General features: G+C 54.8%; 5 protein-coding genes across 5 annotated transcripts; 3 read left to right on the forward strand and 2 right to left on the reverse strand.

The window, feature by feature from the left end:
- Positions 1-168: 168 nt before the first annotated feature.
- VE01_08338 (uncharacterized protein) lies at positions 169-3,889 on the reverse strand (the record flags this gene model as incomplete). Its single annotated transcript, XM_018277763.2, has 4 exons — positions 169-606; positions 683-3,362; positions 3,412-3,631; positions 3,704-3,889. The coding sequence occupies 4 exons, from the start codon at positions 3,887-3,889 to the stop codon at positions 399-401; spliced, it is 3,294 nt and encodes a 1,097-aa protein (XP_018127253.1). The 3' UTR covers positions 169-398.
- Positions 3,890-5,090: 1,201 nt separating this feature from the next.
- On the reverse strand, positions 5,091-6,329 carry VE01_08339 (uncharacterized protein). The gene is made up of 2 exons (XM_018277764.2): positions 6,143-6,329; positions 5,091-6,086 (listed from the first exon to the last, which is right to left on the reverse strand). The coding sequence occupies exons 1-2, from the start codon at positions 6,207-6,209 to the stop codon at positions 5,239-5,241; spliced, it is 915 nt and encodes a 304-aa protein (XP_018127252.1). The 5' UTR covers positions 6,210-6,329; the 3' UTR covers positions 5,091-5,238.
- A 160-nt stretch (positions 6,330-6,489) lies between these two features.
- On the forward strand, positions 6,490-8,529 carry VE01_08340 (uncharacterized protein; the record flags this gene model as incomplete). Its single annotated transcript, XM_018277765.2, has 2 exons — positions 6,490-6,804; positions 6,858-8,529. The coding sequence occupies exons 1-2, from the start codon at positions 6,722-6,724 to the stop codon at positions 8,527-8,529; spliced, it is 1,755 nt and encodes a 584-aa protein (XP_018127262.1). The 5' UTR covers positions 6,490-6,721.
- Positions 8,530-8,936: 407 nt separating this feature from the next.
- Positions 8,937-10,945, forward strand: SDS23 (adenyl nucleotide binding). Its single transcript, XM_018277766.2, has 3 exons — positions 8,937-9,496; positions 9,548-10,017; positions 10,071-10,945. The coding sequence occupies exons 1-3, from the start codon at positions 9,125-9,127 to the stop codon at positions 10,714-10,716; spliced, it is 1,488 nt and encodes a 495-aa protein (XP_018127263.1). The 5' UTR covers positions 8,937-9,124; the 3' UTR covers positions 10,717-10,945.
- Positions 10,946-11,134: 189 nt separating this feature from the next.
- On the forward strand, positions 11,135-13,184 carry VE01_08342 (uncharacterized protein). The gene has a single exon (XM_018277767.2). The coding sequence runs from the start codon at positions 11,194-11,196 to the stop codon at positions 12,337-12,339; it is 1,146 nt and encodes a 381-aa protein (XP_018127260.1). The 5' UTR covers positions 11,135-11,193; the 3' UTR covers positions 12,340-13,184.
- The last annotated feature ends 885 nt before the right edge of the window (positions 13,185-14,069 follow it).

Genomic DNA, 14,069 nt, shown 5'->3' on the forward strand with positions numbered 1-14,069 from the left:
GAGGGAAGGGGGGAGGGGGATAGTGTATTGTAAGATTTGTATGAATTAAGTGTTGGCATAGCATAGCATATAGGGCTGGAAGGCGTGGTATCTATCTACTGTATAACTCAGCATCCGTTTAAAGCCCAGTGATCCGTAAGCCACACCCTACACAGAAGTGCCTTTCAAGACCATCTGTGGCCAAGTCGACCTACGAGCCCACACCACAAACCACCCATCGTCACAACCTCATAAAAGCACACAGATTCCATAAAATTAGTAAATTTACTACCACATCTGGCTCGCCGCTATGCTTAAACCCATATAAACCACCCTTCCCCCTCCCCGGCGACAACCCGCACCAGCATCTCCATTCATGGTATCAACCTCCCCTCCACGCGTAAATCTTTACTACCCAACTAGCTAAACGCCGACCTGGCAATCAACTGCGCCTCCGGTGCCAATTGCGCTGTCAACACATTCAAATCCTGCCCCGTGATCTGGAGCAGGTTCTTCGTCGACGTCACGACCTTGACTGCGATTTGGCCTTGCAGGGTCTTAGCCTCGAGGGCGAGAACGACGGCTGCGAAGACCTTCTGGGGTTGCGTGAGGACAGCGGGGTGTTGTCTGTTGGTATGGTTAGCTGGTGCTCCTTCCATCCTGGCCAAAATGGGCAAATGTTATAATGGAGGAGTGTACTCACCGATCAATAAGCTCCGACAAATACAAATACGCATACGGCGCCGCCTCCTCATCATTAACCACCGGCAGCGTATCCACCCACCTCCTGCTCGTCTCATCCGGCTCCCTCACCTGCGTCGCGTTATAATGCAAAATCTTCGCAATAGCCGCACACGCATTCTCAGTCACGAACACGTTATCCTCATCCCTCGCATCCGGCACCGCACACAACGCAAACAGCGTATCCACCGCCGCGCCAAGGAAGCCCGCCCACACAACCCCGCCCTTATGCGCCGCCATCCCGACACCATACGCAGCAGCCTGGCGATTCGCGGGCGCAGCGTCGCGGCACCCGGTGATGAGAGGCTCGATGATGAAGGCGTTGTACTCCCAGCTCCTCTCGCCGCAGAATTCCAGCACGTCATCCATGATGCACAGCCCCCACTGTCGCTGCGTCGGGTCGCCGTTCTTGAGGAAGGCGTCGTAGGTGGCGCTGAGGCGGCCCCAGGCGGGCAGGAAATCAACACCGTGGTTCTTGAAGATGCAGTGGAAGGCCTTGTTCATCTCGGCGAGCAGGGCCTGGTCGTCCTCGATGGCGTAGAGGATGTCGTCGTCCTCCTCCTCGCCCTCCTCGCGGTTGTTCTCCTCGGCTTCCTCGGCGCGCTCCTTGACGCGCTCTTTGTAGTCCTCGAGCGCGGACTGGGCCGCGGAGATGAAGGCGTCCATTTGCTTACCAGAGAGGCAGTTCTTGCCCATCACCTCGACGGATTCGTAGAAGGAGTGGTACATCTCGGCGAGGGTCTCGATGGCGGGCTCAGCGGTGAGGACCTCGAGGATCTTCTCGAGCGTGGGCTCCCAGAGGCTGATCAGCTCGTTGGAAGGGATTCCGTAAGCCTTCTTGTACGAGTTGATCAGCTGCGGCACGAGCTTGGCGGAGATGACGCGGACGGGGTCGTGGAAGAAGAATGCAAGGCCTGGGACGGCGATGTTCTGCATGATATCCGGAACGTATGGTGCAAAGTCGGCCTCCAGGACTTGCGCGTAGACAACAAGTAGCTCAATAGCAATGTTCTTCTCGTCCAGAGTGCTCGTCTTGATACCGATGATCTTGCCCTTGAGAGGCACCAACTCCCATCCCTCCTCTTGCTGGATAGCCTCGGCCTGCTCCTCGTCGTCCAAGAGCTGGATATCAGCCTTGGCCTTAGCAATCTCGAGAAGCGGTGGCATGACGCTTGGTAGGAAAGGAATGAAATCCTTCTCCAGCACTCGGCACATGCGTCCCCAGCAGTGCATGAGGTATTGTGCTTGCGGGTCGTCGGCATCAGTGATGCTTCCCTGGATCGAAGCGAGGAGCTGCACCAGAGTCATGGCATCATCGCGGAGACGCTCCTTTCCAACAGCCAAAGCAATCAGAGTAGCGCACTCCATAGCCTTAGCACGCAGCAGGCGGAGCTCCTTGGTGTTCTCTTGTCGCAGAACAGTAAACAGCAATGGCATAAGGGTATCATAGTACTTGGAGAAGGCAGCCTCAGCCGAATCGGCAACTGTCGCAATAGTTGATAGAGCTTGTTCCTGGACGTATCGCTTTGGGCTTTGGAGGATCTGGAAAAGGAGGCTCAAGAGACCATCTAGATATGGCTCCAATACCTCCTTTTGAGCGGCTTCGCAGAAGTTAACCAGGGCCGCGGCAGCGTGGGCCTGGACGCGGGGTTCAGCAGACTCGAGAACCGGAATGATGGCTGGAAGCACGATCTGGTGGTAGTTCTCCTGCATGGTGCCGGCGAAATCAGTGCTCATCTGGCCGAGGGCGTTGCAACCTGCCCATCGTACACGTGGGTGAGGATCGCGCAGCGCCGGGACGACCAATTCGAGGACCTTGTCCAGCTCTCCGACCATCAGATCACGGCAGCCTTCTGAGATGGCTGAGATGGCCATCAGAGCGGCGTGCCTGTCTCTCCATGCGTTGGAGGTCATCATGCGTGGTAGCCAGCCGAATGTGGGTGCCAGAATAGTCTGTCCGCCAAGTCTGTTCGCCAATCTATCCATACAGTGTTCACCGGCAACATGGTTCATGTCGCTCTCCTCAGGCTCCATATCCTCGGAGTCGTTCCACTCAGCTGCATCGTCATCGTCGACGCCAATGTCAGTCATCAGACTCAAACATTGGGTAATCATATCAGCAGTGAACGAAGGATCCTTTCGGCACATCCCAGGCGCGTAGTCGGCGAATGTGGCCATGAGCTCCAGAGAGTTTTGCCTCGCCTGGTCGCTGAGCTCCTTGTCCTGAATGACTGATATGCTGAAAGCGACGAGGTTGCGGAAGAGCGGCTTGAACATTTTCGGGGCAACCTCTGCAAGGTCGATGAGCGCAGTCAGGGCCCTTGTCAGGTCCTCGGAATCCTGCGACTCCTTGATCGGTGGGAGGATGTTCAGGACCTCTGGGATCAGTGCGTAGTACTTGACTTGCGCCTTCTTGCTAATTGTGCGGAAAAACGAGGCGAAAGCCTCCATGGCCGATAATCGGACATTGACGTTGACATCCTTGAAGCCCTTTGCAAAAGCCGACAGCACGGTGTCCTCATGCTGCTTCTCAATTATACCGGGGGTGGTCGCGAAGATCCTGTAGGCATTTTCCCTTTGTCCTTCGTCTTTGGAGTTGCTAAGCGTAAACAACACACCGAGTAATTCGGGCCATTGTTGACCTGTATTGTCAGGGCCACTATCAGTAAAAACCAAGGGGTGCGCTCGTACCGTTATCTGAGTATTCTCTCGCCAACTCCGCGACAGCATCGCCGACCTTGTTCCGCACAGTGTTGACGGTCTCGTTGGCGAGCGCCTCGAGCAGCTTCTCGCGGATCGCATAAGCCTGCTCTTGTGATATAGATAGGAACAGCTCGATCTGGTCTCCGCTCGCGGCCTTGCGAGTCTTTGAAGCTATGCGACGGAAGATAACTGAAGCAAATGAGCGCGTCTAAAATCCCCAACATTAGCCAACTGTAAGCGCCGACGGAGATCACCATCCCACGGGGTCCTGCATGCATACCGTGGTGTCGGTGGAGCCATGGATCTGCTCCACCAGGCCCATCAAAAGGACCTCTGGCTGGGTGTTTGTCCAGTTGTTGGCAAGGTGTTCTTCGGCCTGGGAGCGGATGTTGTTGTCGCCTGACTGCAGGGCCAGCAGCAGCTGCGAGAGCTCGGTATGAACCTGAGGTGACAGGACCGACGACATTCTCGCGGGTCTCTTTTGTTCTCCTCTCTACCAGTAATGGCTGCACCGGATGGTTTGGATGGACCCTGATCGATCGCCTTTCTCTCTTTCTTGTTTGTTGAGGGTTGTTGGAGGGGCTAAGAGCGCGAAAGTGTCAATGGCGCGTATAACCAAGGGGGACTGTACGGCCTTTTTGTTCGTACTGGGGGTGAACCCACGGTGACAGTGACCAAAGAAAGGACGTATGTAGTTGTTTGTTTGTTTCCAAGGAGGTCAAGAGAACCTAGAGGAATAAAAGATATAGTATGTATATGGCGACACAGGTATGACAGTGATTTTATAGAACAGGAGAAGAGACAAATAGAAGGAGAATGGTGGTGATGGTCGTCGTCATGTCGACCTTTTGTGGTAGTGGGGTTGTTGCACACAACAGATACAAAAGTTGCCATACAAATTTTGGGAGGGAGCGGGGAGGGATGACAGGCCAATCAGAGGGCGTTATCGGGTTGGATATTCTTCAATATTCTGTATTTCTCTGGCAAAGTACGACATTTCGGTGCAGCCAGGCACGGCGACGCTGCCCGAATGCATGAAATGCGACGGTACAAGGGGAGATTTTATTTATTTTAATTTATTTTAATGGGCTGAATGGACGGATGGTAGTTGAGATGTCTGTGTCTAGAGGAGTTCTAGAGCCGGTGACTAGATATGGCGGGTTAACTGTGTAAACTGTGTATAAACGGTGAATATATGTAAATAATCTAGGCTCTCAGTAGCATCTTATCCCATCTTACAAGCTTGTATTTATTTATTCAAATATTCACATAAATCATCACATGAAATATAATTAAAATACAAAATTCACCAAATAAATACAATAAAATACTTAATTTAATTGAATTTTGTACAGTTACAGTACAATGCAAGTTGCTGTGTTACCCCTCAACTGGCGGCCTGACGGCCTTATTGCCTGGTTAAATGGGCATCAACACATACCCGAGAGAGGGTTCCTGCCGCGGAACGGAGAAAGGCACGGGCCACCCGCCTATACAGTATAAAGCCCTCCTCTTCCTCATTTGATAGACATGAATCGTTAAACCGACTCTGTTGACTCTGCATGAATGTTCTATGCACGTCTAGATATTGAATTTCTACGTCTTGAATGTCTAGTCGTGAATTTCTAGAGCTTGTATGTCTAGACATTGCATATATAGATCTTTGTCGTCAGCCACCAGTAATGGAACATGGCCGCAATCGAAACCAGGTATAGTATCTAATTACACAGCTAAGTCCATCTCTCAGAACACTATCATCGTATCCTTTCCTCTCCTCTCCTCTCTTCCTCGACAAGCTACTCCAATCTACTCAACCTACTTCAACCACCTCGCCAACTCCTTCTCAGTCCACTCCCACAGCCTCCCCGCCATTTCAGGGTCCTTGCTACTCGCGTTCTCATATGTCGACAGCTTGCCAACTGGCTCATAGAAAGCACCAGCCTTGATCGATTCCCGCGGCACACTCAACGCCCACAAATGGCAGTAACTACCCTGCTCCGGCGTCCTGATCCTCCCAAGCTGCGTCACATACACAAACGCCCTATCGAACAAACTTAGATCCGTCACCAGCGTCGTCCCCACAACCCCCGGTGACAAACTAAAGCACAACAGCTTCGGATACCGCTTAGCCAGCTCCCGCGCATACAACATATTTGCCAGCTTAGTATCACAGTATCTCTGCCAGCGACCCATCACAGGCCGTGTATCCTTTATCGTCTTCAGCGGTTCAAACTCCATTACTCCACCATGCCACCCCGTACTCGATGTGATAATCACCCTCACATCCGCCCCTGGCAGTTCCGCCGTCTTCTCGAGAAGCGGCAGCAATCGCCGCGTCATCAGCGCGTGCCCGACATGGTTCGTTGCGAACTGCACCTCGTATCCATCCTCGGACAGTCCCGGCGGCTGTGCCATGATCCCGGCATTGGCGAGGAAGACGTCCAGACGCGGACAGGTCGCGATGATCTTGTCAGCGGCGGCATTGACGGAAGTGAGGCTTGCAAGATCGCACGGAATGAAGGTTATGTTGGCGCGTGGAGAGAGTTCCTTGGCACGCTTTATGGTGGTAGCGGCAGATGTGGCGTTGCGGCCGGTGAAGATGATGTGGCCTGGGTTGTGCTTGGCTAGTTCGACGACGATTTCAACTCCGATGCCGCCAGTTCCTATGCGTAGCGTGTTAATGATTGTGTGAATGGTATAGAGAAGGAGAGCAACGTACCTCCTGTCAAGAGGATGACCCGGCCAGCGAGGTCTGGGATAGTGCTCTTGTCAAAGTCGTTGAACATGATTGCTACTGCGACCTTTGTCTTTGTTTGGGGGTGTATGGTCTTATACTTCCACGGGAAAGACAAGGTTTTATAGACTTTGGATCTTCTGTCTGTTAGGCTCCTGTGCTCCTGTGCTCCTGTGCTCATCGCCAGCTTAATAGGACTTCTTAACTCCGCGATTCTAGTATCATTATGAGATATCTGGAGGAATCGACCTGACCAATGATCGTTCGTGGTTTAAGAGCAGACCAATGATATCGCTCATCACACACGCTAGCTAGGATTAGTATTGGGGCTGATCTGGCAGATGGCCGATGACGCTAGTCCCCGGGCGAGAAGCTTAGACAACATTGATATTTCGAGGATGCCACTCTTAAAATACTCTACCCACTAACAATGCAGAGTTTACGAGCGAGCAAATCCTCGCATCGATGCTCATCACCATCTCCTCCCCTGCTTCCGCCTTATAACTGCATCTAACTCCCTGCTATCACCAATATCTCCTATCTCCATCCCTTCCTCCCGCAGTTATGATCGGAGATAAGCCAGCACCACCAGTCAAAAAAACCAGAGCCCGCAGACCAAAAGTCAAGACTGGCTGCAAAACATGCAAGTCCGTATTACCAATCAATCCCTGCGGCAATCTAACCGCTGACCACCCACCAGGCTCCGCGGCGTCAAATGCGACGAAGCAAAGCCCATATGCCGCCGCTGCATCTCCACGGGCCGTACCTGTGACGGCTATGGCATCTGGGGCGGAGGGGGTAACGCCTACGGCAGCGTCTCTCGCATTACCAACTCCTCCCGTTCCCCTAGCTCCCTGCCCTTAACCACTATCACCACAACCACTATCACCACTAGCACCTGCACCCCCGGGCCCCTAACAAGCACCCGCACCCTCCCCCCCTTGCTCGGCGCAACAACCCAACACGAACACCGCGCATTCGAGTACTTCTTCCACCGCACCTCTCGCAAGCTCCCCGGCATCTTCGACTCCCCCTTCTGGTCCACCCTCGTCTTCCAAGCCAGCGCCTGCGACCCCGCCGTCCTCCATGCGCTCATCGCCCTCGGCGCCGTGGATCTGGGGAAAGCGACGCGCGAGCTGGCGTGCGCGGCGGAGAGGGTGAGGGGGTATGAGAGGGTGGCGCTGGTGCAGTATAATAAGGCTATTGTGAGTTTGGGGGTCCATTTTAGAAGGGGGGGTGGGGATGCGAGGAGGGTGGCGCTGATCACTTGTATGTTGTTTATTTGTATTGAGTTGCTGAGGGAGAGGTTTAAGACGGCGAAAACGCATCTTGGAAATGGTCTTAAGTTGCTCGGTGAGATGAGGCGGGGAGAGGGGGGGAGGAAAAGGGGGGGTGAGCTGGTGGTTAATACGGAATTGGAGTCGGTGGATGATTACCTCGTTGAGGCGTTTACGAGGTTTAATATCCATTCCTCCCTCTTTGGTCAGGATAACATCCTCCTCTACACCATCGCTCCGCACCCCTCATGCGCCGACCACGCCATCCCGCGCGCCTTCACCACTTTCCGCATAGCGCGCCTCTACCTCGACACTCTCATAAACGCCATCTACAACCTCGCTCACCAAGTCGCTTCTCTCTCCCCCGCCTCCCCAATCCCAAAACACTACACAAACACCCAATCGCACCTTCGCTCATCCCTCGATCAGTGGCTAAAGGCATTCCAAACAAGCCTCCCCACACTCACAACCCACCACCCCCTTATCGCCCCCCTCGTCACCCCGCTCCTCCACACATACTACACCATGTCCACCATCACCCTGTCCACCTCCCTCTCTCCCCGAGACGAACTAATCTACGACTCCCACACCGCGGCGTTTGAATCCATGATCAGCCTCATGCGCGGCGTGTTTGAGACGATTTTATCAGCACACGCGCCGCTGGGGGATGAGATACCGGACCCGCCTGGGTTCACGGCGGATATGGGGTTCATACCGCCTCTGTTTTTTGTGGTGCTTAAATGCCGTGACAGGGTCGTGAGGAGGGAGGCACTAGAGCTGCTTGATGGGGCGCCGCATAGAGAGGGGTTGTGGGATGGGATTATGGCGGGGGGAGTGGGGAGGAGGGTTGTGGAGATTGAGGAGGGCGGGAGTTGGGGGGATGAGAAGGGGCAAGGGGAGGTGGTGGTGCCAGGGTGGGCGAGAGTGTATGATGTTAGGGTTGTGTTGAGGGATGGGTGGGAGGGGAAGGCGGAGTTGAGGTTTAGACGCTGTGGGGAGGGGGGGGGGGAGAGGGTGGAGAGCGCGGAGGTGGAGGTGGAGTTTGGGAGTATTTCGTCGGGGAGGTTGGGTAAGTGTATGTTTACGGGGAGGTAGGGGTAGATGATAGGGGGTTGGAGTTGGATTGGTTCGAGATATATGTGAACATTTTGAGGGTTGGAAGTTATTTATGAGAATATCGAGAGATATTTGGATTTTTATGTATTAATTTACGATTATATTCTATTATTTTTAAGACTTGGCAAAGATAATGAATTCTTCTTATAAGTTATGTATTGTATCCAAACATTGAATATTCTTATAAACATTCTACTATAAATAAATTAATAAAACTGATATTAATTGACTATTCCGGCTATGAGTTGTAAAATGGCGGGGGACGATTCTCGCGGGCGCCATTACGGGGCGGGGCGGGAAACCAAATATCGAGATGGTGGGGTGTGACCAATGGTGGGGCTGGGATTTGCCATTGCAGCTCCCAACTGCATCATCCATTCTTTCCCCGCCCACCAACTGTCCCCAAAGCTTCGAAAACTCACGAATTGAAGAAACACCACCGCGATTCCGCTCACCTACGAAACTACATACAAACTCGCATGATCGGAGCTACAATCCACACATCCTCGAACACCAACACACCCCATCCCACCCCGCAGACCCCTCATCCCAATCCCCCCACATATCCCTCAAAATGACGCCTCCAACCTCCGACCCTACAAACTTCACCTCCACGCCCCCCCTCCTCACGCCTCAAGACAGCTCCCAAAGCACACAAGCTGACCGCAACCCCGTCCCCCCAGCCTCACCGCACTCCGGCTCCCTCAGCCACCGCTCCAGCTTCGCCGACGGCATGCGGCCTCACCCTCCGTCGCCGCGGAACCAGCGCCACCCCTCCCTCTCGCAAGCCGCCGTGCAAGAGCTCCTCAACAACCCGACGCCGCTGAATAAGCCGGATGCGAGGTTCACGGGGAGAGACTGGCGCTCGATTGAGATTGGGGAGTTGGTTACGGCGGAGGATGTGAGGTTCGTGGAGACGAATACTAGTGTGGAGGAGGCGACGAATGTAAGTCCCCCATGTGAGCGATAAAGGGGGTTGAGATGCTGACGCTGGGAGATTTTGATTACATCCGGTTCGCCGCGTGTGGTGCTTATCCGTGAGGATGCGGAGTCTTCTACGGCTTGTGGGACTTTTGATTATGGCGACTTGAACGCTTATTTGCTCGTTGTGCTTGGTCTCGGAAGCCCGGACCCGGAGATGATAGAAACATATACTGAAATTGCGAGGAAGGGACGCGAGGGTGTGGAAATCCCGCTTGGAGACGTGGTGTCCTTGGCGAAGAAGGCACCGCTCGTTACGCTTGAGGAATCGGAGAGCTTGTCGGCGGCGCTGGAGTTCTTTGCGGGTGGTGTGCACCGGATTATTGTTGTAAAGGACGGCACACAGGATGTTGTGGGCGTGCTGAGTCAGTTCAAGCTGTTGAACTTTTTGTGGGAGAATGGCAATTGCTTCCCTGTTATTGAGAGGCTGTACCCGAAGATCCTGAGGGATTTGCAGATCGGGACTCACCAGATCATTGCTATCAAGTAAGTGTCCTCATTATACATCCATGAGTATGAATGAGTGCTAATACAGCCAGCGGCGACAAACCCCTCACCGAAGCCCTCCTCCTCATGAGCACCGAAGGCCTCTCCTCCCTCGCCGTCGTCGACAACGGCCTCAACGTCATCGGCAACATCTCCACAACCGATGTCAAGCACCTCACCAAGACCAGCTCCCTCCCCCTCCTCAAATCCTCCTGCACCCACTTCATCTCCGTCATCCTCATGGAGCGCGGCACAGACAACGGCAAAGACTCCGTTCCGGTCTTCCACGTCCACCCTTCCTCAACCCTCGCTCACACCGTTGCTAAACTCGTAGCTACTACCTCTCAGCGCATGTGGGTCACCGAGTCCCCTTCCCCGGCTCCAACCCCAACTCCACAAGCCGTACCATCTGTCCTCGCAGCAGCCCAGCCGCATGGGACGAACCCCTCCGCCTCACCGCCTCTGTCGCCCGCCTACCCATCCATCTCCGCTGCGTCATACCCAGGCGTCCGCTCCGGCCGCCTCACGGGCGTCATATCACTCACTGATGTTCTAAACCTCTTCGCCCGCCAATCAGGACTGCAGACACAAGACCCCAATGAGGAGCGCCAGCATAGGAGGAGGAGCTCGAGTATCTCATCGATGCCGAGACCGAGTATGGATTCCACGAGGGGATCGAGCGTGGATATTCGCCGGTGATGGACCTGGTGGTAGTCATTGGTGATTGATAGTGGTTGGGGGGGTTTAGGGGGTGCAGAAAACATGAAATCTACGAATTATGGAGCTTTTGGCGCTGGGAGGTGTTTAAATGGAGGGGAATGAATGCTTGGTTTATCATCTCAACTCTCGTGGCGTTTGGGGATTAGATTGACCAATATGTTTGGGCGAGGGCAAAGAGAAATGGGCATGGTTGATAGTTAAATGAAATATGATAAATCTTATCTTGTGTGTGTATTTGCTACTTTTATATTCATATTCCATTGCATTGGTGATGGATGGGAGTTAACATTGATATGAGAACCCCTGTAGCGCTAGGCGGGAAAACCGTTGACCCGACGAGGCCGTAGATCCAAACCCCAAGGCTGACAACTCCAACCCCAATCCTACCAAAACTTTACGTCTCTGTACCTTCCTACCAACCTCCATACCTCACCGCACACCCCCAACCCCAACAAAATGCCCGACTCCTCTCCGCGCCCAGAAAGCAAAAGAGAGCGCAAACGCTCCCCAACCCCCAACTCCGAAGACGAGCGCCGCCGTCGACACCGCCGCCGCGAGCGCGAGGATCGAGATGGCGAGTCCAGAGACGCCACCGACAGCACGCGAAAAAGACACCACCACCGCGACGACGATAAAACTCGCAGTTCCCACAGATCAGACGAAGAGGGCGTATCAGCTACTAAACGCCGCCGCTCTAGGAGTCCGAGGGATGGAGAGTCCTCCCGCCGACACCGTCAAGGACGAGAGCACGGGAGAGAGAATAGACACCGCGACCGGTCCCGCGACAAAGATTCGAAACCCAGATCCCCACGCCGTGACCGCGATCGCGACTCTAAACACCGATCCCCGCGCCCGAGAAGCCGCGACCGAAACCGCGATGTAGACCGCGATACGAGACCTCTTTCCAACGCGCCACCCTCGCCGATGCGGAAGAGCAACGCGCCCCTCCCGAGTCAGCAGGATAGTTTCTCCATGATCCGCGGTGGCGGGCACGGCGGTGGTGGACGTGGTGGATTCGGTGGCAGTCGCGGAGGTCGCGGCGGCGGACATGGCGGAGGAGGACGAGGCGACGACGACAACGCCCTAGTCCCCCACGACGGGGCTCCCCCGCCAGAGAAAAAACAACCCAACTTCGCCCCCACCGGCCTCCTCGCCGCCGAAACCAAAACCGTTACCACCTCCACCGGCGCCGCCATCGTGCTAAAATACCACGAGCCGCCCGAAGCGCGCAAGCCCCCCCCCCGCGACGCCTGGAAGCTCTTCGTCTTCAAGAACAGGGACATAGTCGATACGATCGACCTGGGCAGCCGGAGCTGCTGGCTCATCGGGCGGGACGCCTCGATTGCGGATTTACCAGCTGAGCATCCGAGTATCAGTAAGCAGCATGCAGTTATACAGTTTAGGTTCGTGGAGAAGGTGGATGAGTATGGGGAGAGGAAGGGGGGGGTGAAGCCGTATTTACTGGATTTGGAGAGTGCGAATGGGACGAAGCTTAATGGGGGAGTGGTGGAGGGGGCGAGGTTTGTGGAGGTTAGGGGGGGAGATTTGTTGGCGTTTGGGGAGAGTACGAGGGAGTATGTTGTTATGCTGCCGAAGGACTAGAGGGGGGCGGTAAAGGATTGGGTGTCGCTGTTGTTGTCGGTACCGGTGGTCTGGGTAGGGTTTGCTTGGGCGAGGGAAGGGATCGTGGAGGGGAGATGCGGAATACCGGAGTGAAGAAAATCGAAATATCGCTATTGAAGAAGCAGAGCTCACGTGGCCATACCCGGTGAGTATAATCGACGACACCGACAACGCCGGCCGCCCATGCGCCAACTGCCATCCCAACCGCGGAACTTCTTCCATCCCACTCCCTCCTCCCCGCCGGCGCTTTCCGCATCGCCGTCCGCAGATTCCCATGCCAATACCGACAGTACCCTCCTCCAATACCACCTCACCTCACGCGGCGCCGACATGACAGCGGAATCCACACCAGAATCATCTGAAGTATATATATATGCAGGTGCGCGAACCGCTCACGCGGCGGCCAGAAAGCCGTTTTAGGGACCGACCGACCGCTGCCTGTCAACGGCGGATGTGGCTGCCTCATGGAACGTGTGTGTGAGCAGGAGCAGGTGCAGGGACTGACGATCTGCTCATCTAGGGTGCTAGATCTGATCTTGCATGAGACGGGCCGCGGAGATGATCTCCGATCTGGATCTGACTGGCTGTCAGATTCCTCACTATACTGTTGCTTTGCTTTGTATCGTAGTTGTACATGTATCACACCGTTGTAAGATACCGCCGGACTGGGTGTAGATAGAAAAACCCCTGCTAGTCGATCGCGACAGGGGGAGATCTTAAACATGAAATGCCATCCCAAGTCCGGATGAAATGAAATGACCCTCGTGCAACGTCCGCCGATCGGGGGACTGGTGACACCTACGTACCGGTGGCTGACCTACCCGCGCGCTGCTGCAGTGTACCCTTGTGGCGGAAGCTTGTCTGAGCCTGCGGTTGTGCGTAACAGCGATATTGCTGCCTTGTGACACTCATCCCGTATACTGTCATACGCTCTCCTGCCTATGTGCCAGCACACGTCATTCGCCCATTCGACCCCCACTCATCCTGTCTCTTATGCAGCTGTCAAACCAACTCGCCACGCAACGGCGCAGATCGCTACCCTCCCTGCGTCCGAAGCTGCAGCAGAGAGACATGGTGGAGTTGGTGATGCGTGGTGAGGGGGAGACTTGGCGGCTGTGGCGTTTCTGGAAGGCGGGGGGAGGGGAATTGTGCATGAAGGGGGCTGGGAAGGTGGTTGTGCATGAGGGGGGCTAGGGTTGAAGGGACTGTGCATGAAGGGAGTGGGGGGATATAAGACGGGGGAGTATATAAGACGGAGGATAGGATGGGGGATTTGGGATGGAGAGGAGATGCGAGATCTCGAGGGGACATGGGATTGTCTGCCTGCCTGCCGTGGGTGGGGATATAGGCAGCGGCCCTTGGTGATCCTGGTACCATGGCGTCGGGGCGTGAGTGACGAGTGAGTGAGTAAGTGAGTGCCGGACTCTGCCACGATGAGGCTGGATATGCCGTGTTGTGTTTGGAAAGGCAGACCGGGGGCGAAGGAGAATGTGAGAATGCCAGCCAGCCAGTGGGTATGATACCCAACCAGTATGACTCCTTCTTCCCGAGCCTCTCTGACATTTCTCTGGCCGGTCTATGACCCTCTTCCCGAGCCTCACTAACCTTCCTCTGGCAAGTCTATGACCTTTCTCTGCCGTGTCAAGAGTTGGTATTCACCACTAAGCACTCGCGACTCACCGCATCTCTGGCCGGTCTATAACCTCTCT

This window comes from Pseudogymnoascus verrucosus (assembly GCF_001662655.1).
Source record: "Pseudogymnoascus verrucosus strain UAMH 10579 unplaced genomic scaffold scaffold_47, whole genome shotgun sequence".
Classification (NCBI taxonomy): Eukaryota; Fungi; Ascomycota; class Leotiomycetes; order Thelebolales; family Thelebolaceae; genus Pseudogymnoascus; species Pseudogymnoascus verrucosus.

Bases quoted from the DNA above. Each gene is read 5' to 3' on its own strand.
- SDS23 (XM_018277766.2), top strand. From the start codon at position 9,125: ATGACGCCTCCAACCTCCGACCCTACAAACTTCACCTCCACGCCCCCC. The intron at 9,497-9,547 runs GTAAGTCCCCCA...TGACGCTGGGAG, and splicing joins GTGTGGAGGAGGCGACGAAT to ATTTTGATTACATCCGGTTC. The intron at 10,018-10,070 runs GTAAGTGTCCTC...TAATACAGCCAG, and splicing joins CACCAGATCATTGCTATCAA to CGGCGACAAACCCCTCACCG.
- VE01_08339 (XM_018277764.2), bottom strand. From the start codon at position 6,209: ATGTTCAACGACTTTGACAAGAGCACTATCCCAGACCTCGCTGGCCGG. The intron at 6,087-6,142 runs GTACGTTGCTCT...CGCTACGCATAG, and splicing joins GGTCATCCTCTTGACAGGAG to GAACTGGCGGCATCGGAGTT.
- VE01_08342 (XM_018277767.2), top strand. From the start codon at position 11,194: ATGCCCGACTCCTCTCCGCGCCCAGAAAGCAAAAGAGAGCGCAAACGC.